Below are 17,055 nucleotides of genomic sequence, written 5' to 3'. Positions count from 1 at the left end.
ATACAGTTCCTTTGTGACCACATCATCGTATCCAATTAAATTGGCCAGACAAGACTTCCCCTTGACAAACCCATGCTGTGTTTGAATTATTGCTGCAGTCTTGTCTAAATGAACCTGCAATACTTCTTTAACCAGTGACTCCATTATTTTCCCTGGAACAGAAGTCAAACTAACAGGTCTGTAATTACTTGTGTCACTCTTTGATCCCCCTTTGTTAATTGGAGATACATTTGCACATAGCCATTCCTTGGGGACTTCCCCTGAGTCCAAGGATGCTCTCATAATTATGGGTAAGGGTTTGCTTACGTCCTTTGCTGCCTCCTTTAATATAACTGGATGGATCCCATCCACCCCAGGTGCCTTTCTTATGTTTAACTTCAACAATTTCTCCTCCACTTTGCTCTCAGTTATTACAAAATTATTTAATTCCCTGTTAGAGTTTGATAAACATCTGACCCTCTCCTACTTGAATAACTCCTCGTGTGAATGTAGATGCAAAATACTCATTTAGTTCAGCTATCTGAGAATGATCATCTACAGTCAAACCATTGAATCAAGTGAACCAATCTGATTCATCCCCTTCCTTTTAGAGTTTATATAAGTAAAGAAGTCTTTGCTGTTTTTCTTTGCATCCTTTGCCAATGATTTTTCATAATCTGCCTTTGCTTGCCTAATCTCCTTTGTGACTTGATTACAGACTAACTTGTATCTACCATAGTCTTCTGTGTTGACTGACAATTTATGTGCATCCTATACATTTTTCTTCTCTGCCATGAGTCTCATTAGTTCATCTGACATCCATTTGGATCTGAACCTACAGCAGTATTTCTTAGTTGGAAAAAAAGCCTAGTAACTTCCAACATTACTTCCTTGAATGCTTCCCATTTAGAATTTGCAGTTAGTAACATCATCAGTTGGTCCCACTGTATAGAACCTAAATACAGCAGGCCCCCGTTATAACCCGGTTCGCTTTACGCTGATTCGCTATAACGCTGTTCTTATATTATAATCCTTATCTGACTATAACGCTGTCACAGATCACTATAACGCTCTTTTACAGATTGCATTTTTGTCATATTTTACGAAATCGTTTCATTTGATGGAGTCGATAGCTTGAAAATGAATAGAAAACAGCATTAAAGCATTTCCCACGTTCAGTGAAATTTTCTCGCACGCTAAATTAATTGCAGTACAATGACTTGTTACGTAGTTCCGAGATCAATATTTTCGAAAATGATCAAGTATATTGCTTGTAATATTGGCGTTATATGCATTTATCCGAAGACTAGGCATCACTCAGTACAGTATTAGACATTGTGTGTAACGGACAGTTTACTCGAACATTGTATTGCAATTAATGCAACCAACACAGTGACATTTTCGAAGAGTTAATAATGGCCAATAAGAATGGAAAAGCAACAACGTCTGGGTGCAGTACGAAGACTATAAATGTAAGAAAAAGACTGAATTTGAAAATTAAATTAGATGTTTTGAAGCGAATCGATTCCGGCCAATGACAAGCGGATGTGTGCCATAATTTAGGACTTGCAAGTTTAACTGTAAGAACAATTATAAAAAACTAAAGAATTGATTTTAGCAGTGGGAAAGATAGCTGTTACACTGCAAGCAACTAGGGCTAGGCCGGCTATCCAATGCAGAATTCAGTTAAGTTAAATATTATAAAAAAAAAAAAAAAGAGAGAGAAAGAGATTAGCCAATATGATGATCTGAAGAAAACTCACCTAAAAGAAAAATATGGAACCATTTAAAACTGGTTGAATAGATTTCAAATCTAGGGAGAAGCCGCAAGTGGAGATCAAGGAGCCAAAACGTTCAAAAAAAGAACTTGTTAAAATTATTGAAGAGGGGTATTGTGTGTTATACTTCTCAACAAGTTTTTAACATAGATGAAGCAGGACTTTTGTGGAAACGAATGCCTAAAAGAAGTTTCATATTGAAAGAAGAAAAGAAATATGCCAGGTTTCAAAGCAGCGAAGGATCAGTTGACTTTATTGTTGGGTGATAATGCTACAGGGGATTTTAAATTAAAAACCCCTTTTGTTTATTTGGAAGAGGGCCAAAGTTCAACCGAACTTTGGCCCTCTTTTCATGATTAATTTTTCATGATTAAATTCATCGATTTTTCATAATTAAATTTTTCATGATTTTAATTGGAATTTTAAGTTTAATTTTGATACGTAGGTAGTTACCACATAATTATATACGTATGTAATGCAGAATATTTTATATGTACAAATATTTGAATATTAAATATTTTGACCGACATTTGTGCATCTTTTCACTACCGTTTATTATTGATTAGGAAATATCCTATGGCACCGACTGCAACTTACAAATACATATGTTACCTTATGGGAATGCGGTGCTCGCTTAGCGCGGATTCACTTATAATCTCTGAGACCACTGTAGTCGCCTTTACGAAAGCAAAAACCTTTCCCTTTACCCCTGATGGTAGTTGCATCTTTAAGTAAATCTCACACGAGTACACTGTGATCACTGCTCCTTAGTGGTTCCTTTATCTGTAAATTCCATTACTTTAGAAAGAGTAGAAATGCATTGGAATGATAATTGGATGGGAGCAATTTGTCACCCTTTTTAGGAACTGGCTGGATATGAGCCAGTTCCTAAAATGGCATATTCCTGATATGCCCTTAATACTGTCGAACAGGGATAGTGCAATTTCTGTATCACCTCCATAATAGAGTGACCCATGTGTCGAGCACCCACTATCATCCCTCTTTCAAAGTCGGTTATCTCGTGATGTTTATCCATACTGGCATCGAATTACCATCTATGTGGATGTAGAGTACCTGCCAAGCGGTGGGTTTGTTCACTGGTAACAGTGTCGTGTTGCTCAAGAACCAGGAGTCCTGTGAATTCTGTCCTTTCAGTGTAATTCTTGTGCGAATATCCATTTCACAACATTAATCATAAGGCACGAAATGTATACAATTACACAAAGCTAATTTATTTCTTCTCTTTTAATTAGCTGATATCAAGTCTTCACATTTGCTAAGTTCCAAATTTAGTTTTCCTGTTAATTACATCAATATATTTGATTTTCCATTATTTTTGCAATTCTGACCTTACAATTTTTTTCCCCTTCATATCTCTTTAAGTAAATTCTCGATTACTCTGCACACCCTTTACATACAGTTCTTTAGTATATGTATTTATACCTGAAACTGACAGATGATATGAGAGAATTAACATTGGTGTAAATGGCAAATAGCTATGAAATGACTTCTCTTTATATCTTTGGCTGCTGTATTCAATTTCAAATGAAGAACTGTTGTCAGTACTAAACAAGCTGTCTTCATCCCAAAACAGAATGATTTTAAATATAGAATAATTTTAAAAATAGTCTTCTTAATAATTTTTCTGTTTTTTTTTTTTTTTTTTTTTTTTCTGATTATATATAGCTGGAATGATGGCTCAAGGTGCAGAACTGTTCTGGGGATCTTTAAAAAACAACTGTTTTTTTAAAACAGTTGTTTTTTTTAAGAACAGTTGTTTTTTTTAAAAACAACTGTTTTTTTTTGTGATTGGAAGAAGGTCGTCTGGTCCGATAAATCATGTTTCATGTTGCACCATGATAAACAATGCACCGTGTGCATTGTTTATCATGGTGCTAAACCAGAAACGGTGCATTGATAAACAATGCACCGTGTGCATTGTTTACCTGGGGAAGTGATGGTGCCTGGATGCACCGTGGGATGAAAACAAGCTGGTGGTGGCGGTGTCATGCTTTGGGCGATGTTTTGCTGGGATACCCTGGGTCCAGTCCTCCCTGTGCCGGGCACTCTGATGTCTACCACCTACCTAAACATCATTGCTGACTAGGTGCGCCCTTTCATGGCAATGGTCTTTCCTTCTGGTGGCACCATCTTTCAGTAAGATAATGCACCATGCCACACTGCGAGACTGGTTCACGGAACATGAGGAAGACTTCCAGGTATTGCCCTAGCCTTCAAATTCCCTAGCCATCAATACCGTTGAACATCTGTGGTTTGTGTTGGAACAGCAACTCTGATCTGTGGCATCTCAGCCACGGACCATACAGGAGTTAAAGGATCTGCTGGTTACGTATTGGTACCAGATAGCACAAGACACATTTAGAAATTTTGTAGCGTCCATGCCTCATCGGGTACGAGCTATTTTAGCTGCATGTGGAGGACCAACATCATATTAAGTAAGTGGTCATTATGTTTTGGCTCATCGGTATATAGAGAGGATATTATTACATCAAAAAATAAGTAAAAAGTTTTTTTTTAATTCCAATTTGATTTTTAAAGTCAAGTCAAATTAAGAACATTATATTTAAAAGCATTTGTGTTCCCAGTTTTCATTTTTACAAAACTTAAATTCCATTGAGTCACTCTATAAGAGCTTGCTCCTAGCATAAAACTTGCCCTCTAAGCCTAAATTTTCTGAAAACCCATCCATCAGAGGGCTAATCTCTTTCATTATTCATTAAATTTATAGCTATTGTTGAAAGCAAGCTTAAATTCTTATTGTTGTCTTTTAGGCTATTTCTAGCATTTCCATAGTACATGTGAAATGTCTTAATAATTATTGCTTGATCATCCTTACGATCAAGTAGTTATATCTAAAATATCTCTGTAAAAATTTTATTTTCTGATTCCATCTTGATTTATCAGTTTTATTTAGTCCCTAACCTACGACAAAGTGTTCTAAAATGGCATCTCTCACTCATCTTTTCTTTGCTGTAACCAAAGTGTATATTTCACCCTTTATTATAGTTCCATTACGTTTTTGAGAGAAGAATTATTTCAGTTTATCCTAGAATCATTTATGCACTCTCATCTTGCCCTCTTCATCTGATGAGAAGTGATGTGCCATCTGACTTCCTTTATTAATGTCCATAAAAGTTGAAATTCACTCGGTGCTAAATCAATGAGTATGGTAGATAAGGTAACACTTCTCACTAAAGCTGCATGCATACATATGACACCGAAGCAGATCCATCAGTGCTTAATCCACAACCAACCAATAAAATTAGAGGGATGTGAAGGATCTTTAGTTTTACTGGTTGGTTAGGACCCATAAAAACTGTTGAATCCTTCCCTGTGTCACTTTAGAACTAACAGTATGATGAAGTACATTGTTGTACTGCTAGCACACACCTCAGGATAATAAACTTCATTGTTTTTTCCAAATTGCTGGCTTTAGGTGATTTGCAAGCACATTGCAATATGATAAACTCATGGGTTCTCCTTTTTAACACAGTGTTCAAGAAATGAATCAGCAGATCAATCTCCGAGTGTATGCACAACTGCAGTTGAACTACACTTTATACACTGCCTAATTATGATGGTGTCACAGACAGTGCATCACACATGCTTAGTACTATCAGTAGATTTGAAGGAAATAGCATGCCACAACAAAAGTTCAGTTCTTTGAATATGTAATTTCACTGTTATAATTTACAGCAAGTTTTCATTTGAATTCACTCTCATAAAGATGCATGAGAAGTTAGGGAAATTTATCTTGAATTTATTTGGAGATATGATATGTTCTTATTTTTAGGTATCTCATCCAATGGTTCAAGAACAACTGCTAGAATATCTCTATCAAGGATTTCTTGTACCTGTCCTTGGTCCAGCATTACATCAGGTATGATATTCATATTTTGTTAAACGTCATGATTTACTTTAGTACAATTGAAAATGTATGGTTTAAGGTTGCACTAAGTTAGAATTAGCAATATAGAACTCTTCATTTTTTGTTATAAAAAAAAAAAAAAAAAAAAAAAAAAAACTTTTCTTTGATTTTAGTTGGTTTTTTTTTATTTTGCTAGGAGAGCAAAAAAGGAAGTTAGTATACAATTTTTTCATCTCAGACTGCACCATCTCACATCATCCACATTTTTGGTGGGGGGTATTGAAGCAATTTGGTCCTTGAGGCTGTCACAGACATTCTCTCAGATATGCCAGACAAGCTGTTCTTGCTACCTGTGAGTCTAAAACGCTGATGGAACTGATATTCGGGTGACACTCAAGTCAAAGTGGACCCAATTTCGGTGAAGTCCGGACGGTCTATGACAGCCAAATCCTCTGCTTGCACCTTCACGATGGTGGGACTGTTAGTAATCCTGGGTATAACCTTCATGCACAAGTACATGGTGGGTGACCACCCAGGTGTGAACCAACGTAAGCAGGGGTCGAGGTGTGGCGCCCACACCACATGGAGGAACGCCGCCCCTCTATGTTACCAGGCAGTACTAGGTGGTAGATGACTCATCAACCGGTGAAATACCACCACTTTGCTTATTGGAGGCTTGAAGTGGTGGAACCCATGTTTAGTCTCTAGAGCTAAGTTCCGGCCAACCCTTCCCTATCTCTTCCATCATGCAGTATGATTGATGATTTTGAGGTTATGATGAATGTCGTGGCGAGATCCAATATTCCTTACATTTCGAGGGTACAGCTCTAAAACGGTGTTCGCAGGCCGGCCGCTAGTTAGTACACCGGACTGAACCTATTGGTAACTCTCTAGGAAGCTTCCGGATCAGCTAGTGTATAATCTTGCTACCTCTACTCTGCCAGATAGTGACTGGAGGGAGTCCGAGTAGTGTGTATGCGGGGAGCATTGTCGAGGCCACGTTATGTCAAGGATCTGGGTATATTCTTACCACATGTACGCCATATCCAAAAATTTTATTACTTCATACAGCATGTCCCACCCACTTTTTCTTACTATTGAATACACCATGAATTGTCAAAATAATAGAGCAAGCTTATCTGCGAAAAGATCTAAACCTCCCAAGGACTTCCTAATTCATTTCACAAATATACGTGATCTCAATTCTAATCTCAACGATGTCCATTTCCACTTGCAGTCTTCCAAACCCCATGTACTTTTTCTGACTGAATCTCAGTTATCAGTTGATTCAACTACTGCTCATCTCAGATGTCCAAATTATTTGCTGTATGATTCCTTTCGCCTCAAAGGTGGTACTTGTGCATATGTCCGTTCTGATATTCCCTGTCAGAGACTTGGCAATTTGGAATCTCCTCTCTTTGATCTTCTCTGGCTTAAAATCTCTCTACCTCATTGTGTAAAATTCATCTGTTGTCTCTACCGTTCTCCCAACTCCACTAATCACTTGGAGCTCTTTGACTTCCTCTCTTTGCAACTTGACTTTCTCCAGTCCAACTTTCCTAACAGTGAGGTAATTTTCCTTGGTGATTTTAACGTTCACAACTCCAGCTGGCTTCCGTTTTCTAGTCACACCGACCCAGCAGGTCGAGATGCTGAGGCTTTTGCAATTACTAATGACCTAGCACAGATTGTTCATTTACCTACAAGAATACCGGACAATCCTAATCATACAGCCAATACGCTTGATCTTTTTCTCACAAACAACCCTTCTAAGTACAAGGTTGAAGTGAGAGGTCCTTTAGGCACTTCATATCACAACTTGGTGATTGCCTCTTCTCCAATGGAACCTTTATCTCATGGCTATTCCCAACCTCGTATTGTTTGGCATTACAAGAATGCAAAATGGGATGACCTGCGAGACTTCTTTTCTTCTTTTCCTTGGTCTGATTACTGTTTCAAAACTTCTAATGTCAACGTTTGCTCAGATCGTGTCAGTGAAATTATTCTTGCAGGAATGGAATCCTTTATCCCACACTCCACTTTAAAATCTCGTTCTTTATCTAAACCTTGGTTTTCCAATAAATGTGCTAAGGCTGTTCAAGAGAAGAACGTTGCATATCGTAATTGGCTTGTTTCTAATTCTTCAGTTTCATTTTCTGCCTACACCAAAGCTCGCAACAATTGTAAAGCAGTTATTAATCAGTCCAAACTAGAGTTTGAACAGGCTAAGAGTAGAAAACTTGCTTCTTGCCCTAATGGTAGCCGAGCATTCTGGTCTCTTGCCAAAGCTATTGGCCGCAACTTTTGCCCATCTCTGCTCCCACCTCTGTCCAAACCAGATGGTTCTGTTGTCACTTCAGCCAAGGATAAAGCTGACCTGCTAGCATCCCATTTTTCTTTGAGCTCATGTATTAATGATCTTGGTAAAACACCTCCCACCATTCCTAACACGCTCCATTCAATGCCTCCTGTGGTCTTCCGTCAAAAGGATTTTGATGAATCTTGATGCTAAGAAAGCTCCAGGTCCTGATGGTATTTCTTCACTTGTTCTCAAAACCTGTGCTCCTGAACTTACTCCTATTCTTTGCCGCCTTTTTTCACTTTCTTATTCCAAAGGTGTTTTTCCTTCTGCTTGGAAATTTGCTCATATCCAGCCAGTTCCTAAAAAGGGTGACAAATCCCTCCCATCCAATTATCGTCCCATTGCAATTACTTCTACTCTTTCTAAAGTAATGGAGAAATCAATTAACCGCCAACTCTTAAACTACCTAGAAACTTTCCGTCTGATCAACGATCGCCAGTATGGATTCCGTCAGTGTCGATCCACTGGTGATATTCTGGCTTATGTTACCCATTTATGGACTAATTCAATGGAAAGGTTCGGTGAAACACAAGTAGTTGCTCTTGACATCTCAAAGGCTTTTGATCGTGTTTGGCATAAAGGTCTTCTAAACAAGCTTCCATCTTATGGTTTGCCAACTGTTTTTAGTAATTGGTTATCCAGTTTTCTCTCTGATCGCTCACTGAGGGTGATGGTAGATGGCTCTCTGTCTTCTAACTTCTCCACTAATGCCGGTGTCCCCCAAGGTTTAGTTCTTTCCCCCACTCTTTTCCTCTTGTATATCAATGACCTTCTTCCATTGACTGGAAATCCTATCCATAGTTTTGCCGATGATAGCACATTGCATTCAACTTTCCATTTTGAGAAACCTTGTCCAACTCAATCAGCTTTAAGTTCTCGAAAATCTGCTGCCAATTCCTTAAATGCCGATCTTCAGGTCATTCTCCAGTGGGGCAAAGACAACTTAGTTGATTTCAACCCTTCTAAAACTCAATCTTGTCTTATATCTCGCAAAAAGGATTCTTCTGCTCCTATGCTTATCTTTAGTGACACTCCGATTTCTAGGCAAAATGATATATCTCTTTTGGGGATTACCCTGACTTCTAATCTCTCTTGGCACAAGCACATTACAAATATTGCTTCCTCTGCATCTAAAAAACTTGGTTTTCTCTTTCGCTCTCGGCGTTACTTTTCTCCCAAACAGCTGCTCACTCTGTATAAATCGCAAATCCGCCCTGCCATGGAATATTGTTCCCACATCTGGGGTGGTGCCCCCAAAACCTCTCTCAGGCTTCTTGATTCCATTCAGAAGAGGGCAGTTCGGTTAATTAATGATTCATCTCTAACAGAGTCTCTCCACTCGCTGTCTCATAGACGCACTGTTTCTGCTGCATGCCTCTTCTACAGATACTTCCATGGGCACTGTTCTTCTGAATTGGCTTCTATAATTGGCTTCTATAATTGGAATTATAGAAGCCAATTCAGAAGAACAGTCCGAATACGTGCCGCCACAGTCCAAAACAGTCCGAACACGTGCCGCCACCAGCCAACATCCATTTACTGTCCAACTTCAAACCCACAGAACCAACTTTTCATCTTCCTCATTTATTCATTCAACTGCCGTTTTCTGGAACAACCTTCCTTCATACGTATTTCCTGAAAATTACAATCTACAGAAGTTCAAGTCCAATATCAACAAATATCTTCTTTCGTCTTCTCAACCTCCAACTCAAGCACGGTACTAAGTACTATAGGTTTAATACCTCTCGTGTTTGGGGTTCTCATAAAAAAAAAAAAAAAAAAAATCCTGGTACACCATATCAAATTTGATTTTAGCATTATCATTTAAAAAGTGTAGAAAAGATAATGGCAGGTGTGATACTAAATCCTTTTGCATCTTTTGAAACTTATATTTATTATTTTTTTTTATTCTAGTAGAATCCTCCCACAACTGTATTTACAATATGAGAGTTATTCATAGTGTCACTCATAAATTTTAGGTGTAGGTGGTCTTTAAGAATAATTCATTGAACTAAATTTTTTATCACTCACTTATTACTTTACTCAAGTGAGATTTACAAAGGAAGTAAGGGAATTTGCCCAGGACCTGGAAATTTTTTCATTAATCTCGTTTTAACTGGATTATACCAAAATTTTACATCCTGCATTTTTCTTATGTGGCAAAGAAACAAAATAACACAACAATTATTGATTCTGCCTCCCATAGATCATGGAGAGGTGGGGGGGAGGGTCTGAAGGTGTGGCATACATTTAGTAAATTTTATATTCTGATTCTATCATGCTTTATCAGTTTTACCTGATGAAACTGATAAATCATGATGCACTTATCATGCATCTACCATGCAGCATACTGGGGCCTTCCAGCCAATAGCAGCCTTAGTTGCTCTTAACATCCATATATTGAATCGATAAAATTAATGATAGGAGCCCAAAAATTAAATTTTGCAATGGGATCTCCACAAGATTGCCAAGCTGTTGGGTAGGTCTAGTAGGAGGGGGGACTTTTTATGCTCTCTCTGCCAGTGGTTCCCAAGCTTTGGTAGCTCAATTCACACTTGGAATTGAAAGATACTGTATCATTGTCACACCTAAAGAGCGATTCCTTTAAATGCATTGGTTTTCCCTAATCTTGCATTGCACTTGCAGATTGAGTATACATACCAAGGTGCCAGGGCACACAGTTTGGAAACCAGTACAGTCTGTCTTTTCAGTGATTTATCCCTCCTTCAAATTAAAACTGCAGAAATTAAATAAGTTGTATTTCACAAACAAGAAGGAAACTGCTCATTATGTTCACATTTCTTCCAATGTTGCACTAACACCAAGATTCCTCCAGAGAAAAAGTTTTGTGATTGGTGTTTTTTCAGCCAATGGGAGAAGAGGGATGTGGGTTAGGTGGTAATATGTAATAAATACTAAAATACGTAACAGAAGCTTGTTTACTATGGTAAAACAAGCTTCTGTTTTAGCGTGGCATTCTAGATAAACATCGTGCACGTTCTTTGTTTATCTAGCATGACCACGCTGTACCATTCTTGATTTCCATATGTAACATATTTATGTATTCATAGCTGAGGAACAGACAGTGTTGAACGCTTCTCTATAAGTATTTTATTTTATTTTATCAAAAGGAGCGAGTGCAGCGAGCAGGGGGTGAAGCCCCCTAGTTATTATTATTATATTTTTTAAAATGACCTTCAAAATCAGTTATACCCAGTGGGTGTAACTGATTTAGCATTTTAGTCCTGGTTTATCAATTTTTCTCTTCGTTATATTCCGCCATGCTATGATATTTCTTGTTAGATCTTTAGCCATAACCAGAGTAAGCTTAAATGTAATCTAAGTGTTGGTTTTTAGTCAGACATGCTGGTTTTTATGTACCACCCTTGATAAGTTTTTCATGCTGTCACGTGACAGTATTTTCTGAATGAAAAATTTTTTTTTATATAATAGTACACTGCCTGGCCAATGTACTAGGTTTCAGCTATATGCAAAGAGGTAGCATGATGCCTGACATGCAAGAAGTTCTATAAAGCCACATGACCCAATTAGTGACCAAATTGAGTTCACTGTCAAAATGGACAGGATCTTGCAGCCTAAGTTATGTTTGAATGTTGGTGTATGTTTAACAGGTGTTAGAGCTGAGAGAACAGTTATACTTGTTGAATGTTCCAAGATGTGGCAATTGAGTCTTTAAAGAATGGAAAAAAAAGCCTGGAAAACATCACTGAACAGACAGCTGCATCTGAAAATGTAAAGTGATGGAACAGATTATCAGGTTAATTATCACTGAACAATAGAACAATTGACCTGCATGTATTTTGGCAACATCACAAAACATCATTACCTACACCATCTGGACAAAACTGCAGAGGATGTAGTATGGGAGTAGACCTTCACAGAAGCTACTGATCTTAGGCACCGGTCAGAAAATAAAACTGTTAGTGCCAAAATGTAAAGGATTTATTCAGTAGGATTGGAGACAAGTTGTGTTGGCTGGGTTCTGATTTAATCTTTTCAATGGCAGTTCAACATGCTTTTAGCTAATGGTTCTAATAAAGTGACTAAGCAGTGTATAAGTATATTAACAATAGCATTTATTTTGGATTTTTCAATTCAAAACAAATGTTATCATTAACAGTCCATGCTTGTACACTGAAAGGACAGAATTCATGGGATACCTGGTTCCTGGGCAACGCGACGTTGTCATCCCTCTTGCTAGTGGACAAACTCGTCGCTTGGCAGGTATATAGGTTCATTGCATTCATGTAGACAGTAATTCGATGTCAGTATGGATAACGTCATGAGTTAACCGACTTTGAAAGAGGGATGATAGTGGGTACCTGATGCATGGGTCACTCTATCATGGAGGTGATACAGAAATTGCACTATCCCCATTTGACAGTATCAAGAGTGTATCGGGGATACACCATTTCCGGAATAACATCTCATTGTGGACGGAGAAAGGTGGTAGATGAATGTGGTCATCAACATCTGTCTTGCATTGTTTCAGCCAACCAGAAAGTGACAGTGGCACAGTTCACCACCAACTTCAACGAGAGAGAGAGGTGCCAGAAATGTCTCCACTGAGACCATCAGATGATCATTAGCCACAATAGGTTATGGGAGCCGCCGCCCCACCAGAGCCCTATTGCTAACACCACGACACAGGACTCTACACCTCAACTGGGCGAAAGAACATTGGCACTGAACCTTGGATGCCTGGAGACAGTGACCTGGTCCGATAAGTCCCATTTCCAGTTATTTCAAGCGGACAGGAGGGTGCACATCTGGCAGGAAACTGCAGAAAGTTATGCACCCATCATGTCAACAAGGAACTGTTCGGGTAGGTGGATGGTTGGTAATGATCTGGGGTTGTACAGAAAGTTGCACAGTTATTTCCATGGATGGAAATAACTGCGCAACTTTTTTCTGAACTAGTGGACTCGATGCCTCGCTGTGACTGCCCTTATCTGGGTGAAAGGTGGGCCTACCCTTACTAGGTAGATATCCCATGATTTCTGTCCACTCAGTGTAATTTATTAAGGAGATGATCATTATCACTAAATAGTAATGAAAATGCTGCCGTTTATCTGGCACTATTGTGCTACCAGCTGCAATAACTTGATATATAATTGGTAAGGCAATTTCAGCATCTGGTTTGACAGTTAATTGAACATAGCCTGCTGTCATTTCAATATCATATGAAAAGTCAGATTTACTGTAGCTTAGTGGTGTGGTTACACAATTCTCCAAGGTTGTGGAGGAGGAGGAACAAACACAATTACTCTAAGAAATATATATATTTTTTATAATTAAATTTCTGTATCTTTTTATTTGTTTCCCATTCTTTCCTATTCCATTAACATTCTACAATCTTGTGAATATGGAATACACATTCACAGGCTTGTAGAATGTTAATGGGACAGTGTTAACAGAAGCCATACTAGAAAAGGGCCTCTGAAAATATTTCACCAGGGCAACATTGCCTTAATCCATTACTGGTCATATACTTCAAAAATCTTTTGTAGCTACCCATGTGTTATTTCCTCTTTGAAAGTAGATTCTCATCTGTCTAAAACTTGACCAGTTCCTCCAAGCTTAACACATTGCTGTAACAACTTCCAGGAGCATCAGAACGAGTAATAGTCTCTAAGGTAAGAAGGAAGGATTTGGGGAGTTATGATCCAATCAGACATAAATTTCTCTATGCAGTACAGACATGTGATAATGGGGTTTTATGGTGTCCTCTTGACTTATTGAACAGTTGCTTGTGAGGATAGGGAGGTTTTAATTCCATTGTATAAGGTAGTCATCACACTACACATTGAATGCTATATCCAGGTAACAGAATCCATACTTTGAAAAAAAATAAAATAAATAAAATAAAAAAATAAGCTCCTTGAAAAGGCCAAGCATATTCCTTTTTACCTGTGTAGACTTACCATTTTATTATCAGCTAGAAAATCCTATGAATATCAAAACAATAATTAAAAAACATTAGCATACAATGGCAGCTTGAATAAAAACTTAAGTTTATAATGATGTTATTTATAATTAACTGACTTTTTTTACTTTGTATTTGTTACTTACTAATGTTAACACAGGATACTCTAGCTAATAATATCAACTAGTAGGACACACACGCACACACACTTGAACTATAGAGTTCGATAAATAAGTACTTAGAGGGAATCTGATTGAAGTTTATAATACTCTTGAGAGGAGATAGTAAAATAATTGAATGAAGGTGCTCAAGGAAGGTTTTCTTTGGCCAGTGAGTTGCTAATAAGGAGAAAGTTGCTCAAACAGTGGTTGAGCCAAATGGATTGGTACAGGAAGAGGGGAGATGCATGTACTTTTCTTTATTGTTATAGCGAATACTAAACACACAAAAAAAAAAAAAACACAGGAAGAACAGTTAGGCATTTAATGCCTAACATGTTCTTCCTGTGTTTAAAAAATATTTAAGATATGTATGGTGAAGAAGCTCCAAATTGTAAGCATGTGCCAGTGGTGGTTTCCAGTGCCTGTAGCATACCTGATGAAGTGCATTCTGACTGGCCATTCATTTTGATGATGACCTATTGGCAGCCTCACTTAAAAATAATCCAGCTGTAATTGTAGAAGAACTTTCAGAAAAACTCATTTTGACCCATTCTACAGTTTGTCCATTTGCAATAGTTGTGAAAAGTATCAACAGCTGACACTATAATTGAATTCAACACGTCTCCAAATAGTCTAAGATTGAACAAACATTTGCACTTCACTATATTCTTTCGAACTTAATGTGATGTTTCCGAATTGATTCATTATTGAGAATAAACAAGTTAGTTAATATATGCAGTACATTACATTTCAGATGTATTAGCAAATAGTAATAATTCATGATTTATAACAAAAAATTTAGCATAAAAAACATTTATGCACAACCCTGCAAGCATTTCATGATTCAGCTCATGGGCACTGGCAGAATATTTTGCAAGGTGGTGCATGTGGGAATAAATTTTTAGTTCACCAAATTTTTGAATACATGCAATATCTTGTGTTTCAGTAAATTAATGAAAATATTAAAAATTGTGTATTACTTCGAAATCCAAAGGTAATGCATTTGCACCATGCTGCTGGTGCCCATGCTTCAGATACAATATATAGTATATATTGTACAATATAATCTATGTAATATGTCTGAAAAAAGAAATAATAATTGCTGGATTAATTGGTCTGATTTTAATGAAATTTGGGAAAGCGTGACAAATTGTTCTAAAAGAGTCAGTTATAAAATTTCATGAAAATCAACCTACTAAGTACTCAGTAATTATAGTAATTACAGGTGGACAGACAAAAAAATTCTAATTGCTGGATTTTTATTGATCCAATTTTAATGGAATTTGGGATGGCTTGAAAAGTCTCTTTAACAGTTAAATATAAAATTTCATTGAAATCGATCCATTAGGAATTGAATTATTACATGTGAAAGGAAAAGATAATATCTTACATGGCAAAGATAGTAGGCACTTATTCATATATGTGAATGTACCTAAAAAGCATTGTTAAGAGTGGGGGTGGTTTCAACCTCAGAAACCTTTGCTTTGTGTTTGGTAGCATATTCAAGGTGTGGTTTGTTTTGAACACTGTGTGGTCCAGTTGACAGCTTAAGTTTATAATCTGCTCCAGTTTGCACACAGAATTGAAAGTAATATTCATCCACACACTCTTGTATCATGTGTACAAAAATGGAAATTGGTTGGCAAAAAATCCTGTATCTGTCAGATGATTTGTACAATATGATATTGCCTGTTCAGAGGTTTTTACAACACTATTTCAGTGATACCAAAAGTACCCCCACTGAATTCTTGCTTTAAAGTCAAAGCAATTTTATAAGAATGAGAAAAGTGGTAACAAGTCATGGAGAAAATTGAAAACATATCTGATTAAAACTTTATTCATTTGTATGTTTGTGTTTTTAATTTTAAAATTTTTATTTTTAAAATGCAGGTAAAAAAAAAAACATTAGTTATGGGATATAAGACCTGATCAAATATTGAAAGTTTGGTTAAATTTATTTTTAGAGTAGTGGTCTTTTGATCAAAATCATACATGTATGAACATATTGACATTTTTATATGTGAGTGTAGCTGAATGTATATTCACACATATGTGTGCACACACCCACATATATATTTATTATTATTTATTAATTTTTTTTAGAACTCTGTTGAAGAAATTGTCATTTCAACAGCCTACTTGGAATTATTCCTTCGTACAGTTACAGAGCCAGCACTTCTACAGGTCTTCCTCAAGTTTGTCCTGACATCAGACTATGAAAATAGCAATGTGCTAAGTACACTTGTTAACAGAATAAGTGCCCAAACCAGAGTAAGCATTATCAGTTTTCTTATCTTGTTTATCCAAGAAAATTGATATGTATGAACATTATTTTTGTATTAATTGTATTTGTTTAAAAATTTAGTATGGTAAATGGCAAATTTCATGAAAACACAAAATTAAGTAACTGGAGTTGAGGGGAAGGGAAAAAAATTTATTTCATACTTGCTTATAAGCTCTGTGTTGCAACATATTGTTAAGACTATCAGCTAGAAGTGTATTGGACCACTGATGGCCCAAATCACTGCTTCATTGTGAATTAGTATAAATTCAATAAAGTGTTGAAAGGTGCCACGAGAAAGAGCATTAGTAGTGGCAAATGATGTAAGGAAACAAGCTTATACATTGTAAAAAAAAAAAAAAAAAAAATGCTTTCTACCGAAGTGTGATTTATGTATCCTTTAATAATAATATGGCTATTCTATTTTAAATTTATTTAAACTGGCCACTTCCACAAAAACAAGTGGAAGTTTATTCCAATGATCAGTTACTCTCCAGGTGAAAGGAAAATTTCTGCAACTATCCTTTTCCAATTAAAAGTATACTCCTTGCATGTCTAATCTGAGAAAGAGTAAAGATGCTATCAGCATTGAATTTACTCAATCCATTTAAAACCTTAAATACTTCATTCAGGTCTCTCTGCAAGTGACTAGTTTCCA

General features: G+C 36.9%; 1 protein-coding gene across 1 annotated transcript in view; it reads left to right on the top strand.

Moving 5' to 3' along the window:
* The window catches only part of LOC150080590 (FHF complex subunit HOOK-interacting protein 1B-like), a 195,326-nt gene that overhangs the window by 114,322 nt on the left and 63,949 nt on the right, over positions 1–17,055 (top strand). The window contains exons 10-11 of the mRNA XM_090380746.1: positions 5,572–5,658; positions 16,220–16,387. Of these exons, the coding sequence (XP_090236872.1) occupies positions 5,572–5,658; positions 16,220–16,387 (255 nt within the window). The remainder of the gene's footprint in view (positions 1–5,571; positions 5,659–16,219; positions 16,388–17,055) is intronic.

This window comes from Mastigoproctus giganteus, chromosome 9 (genome assembly GCF_048544385.1).
Source record: "Mastigoproctus giganteus isolate SK-2022 chromosome 9, ASM4854438v1, whole genome shotgun sequence".
NCBI classification, from domain to species: Eukaryota; Metazoa; Arthropoda; class Arachnida; order Uropygi; family Thelyphonidae; genus Mastigoproctus; species Mastigoproctus giganteus.
Note: the sequence above shows the minus strand (reverse complement) of the source record. Positions and strands in the feature narration are given on the sequence as shown.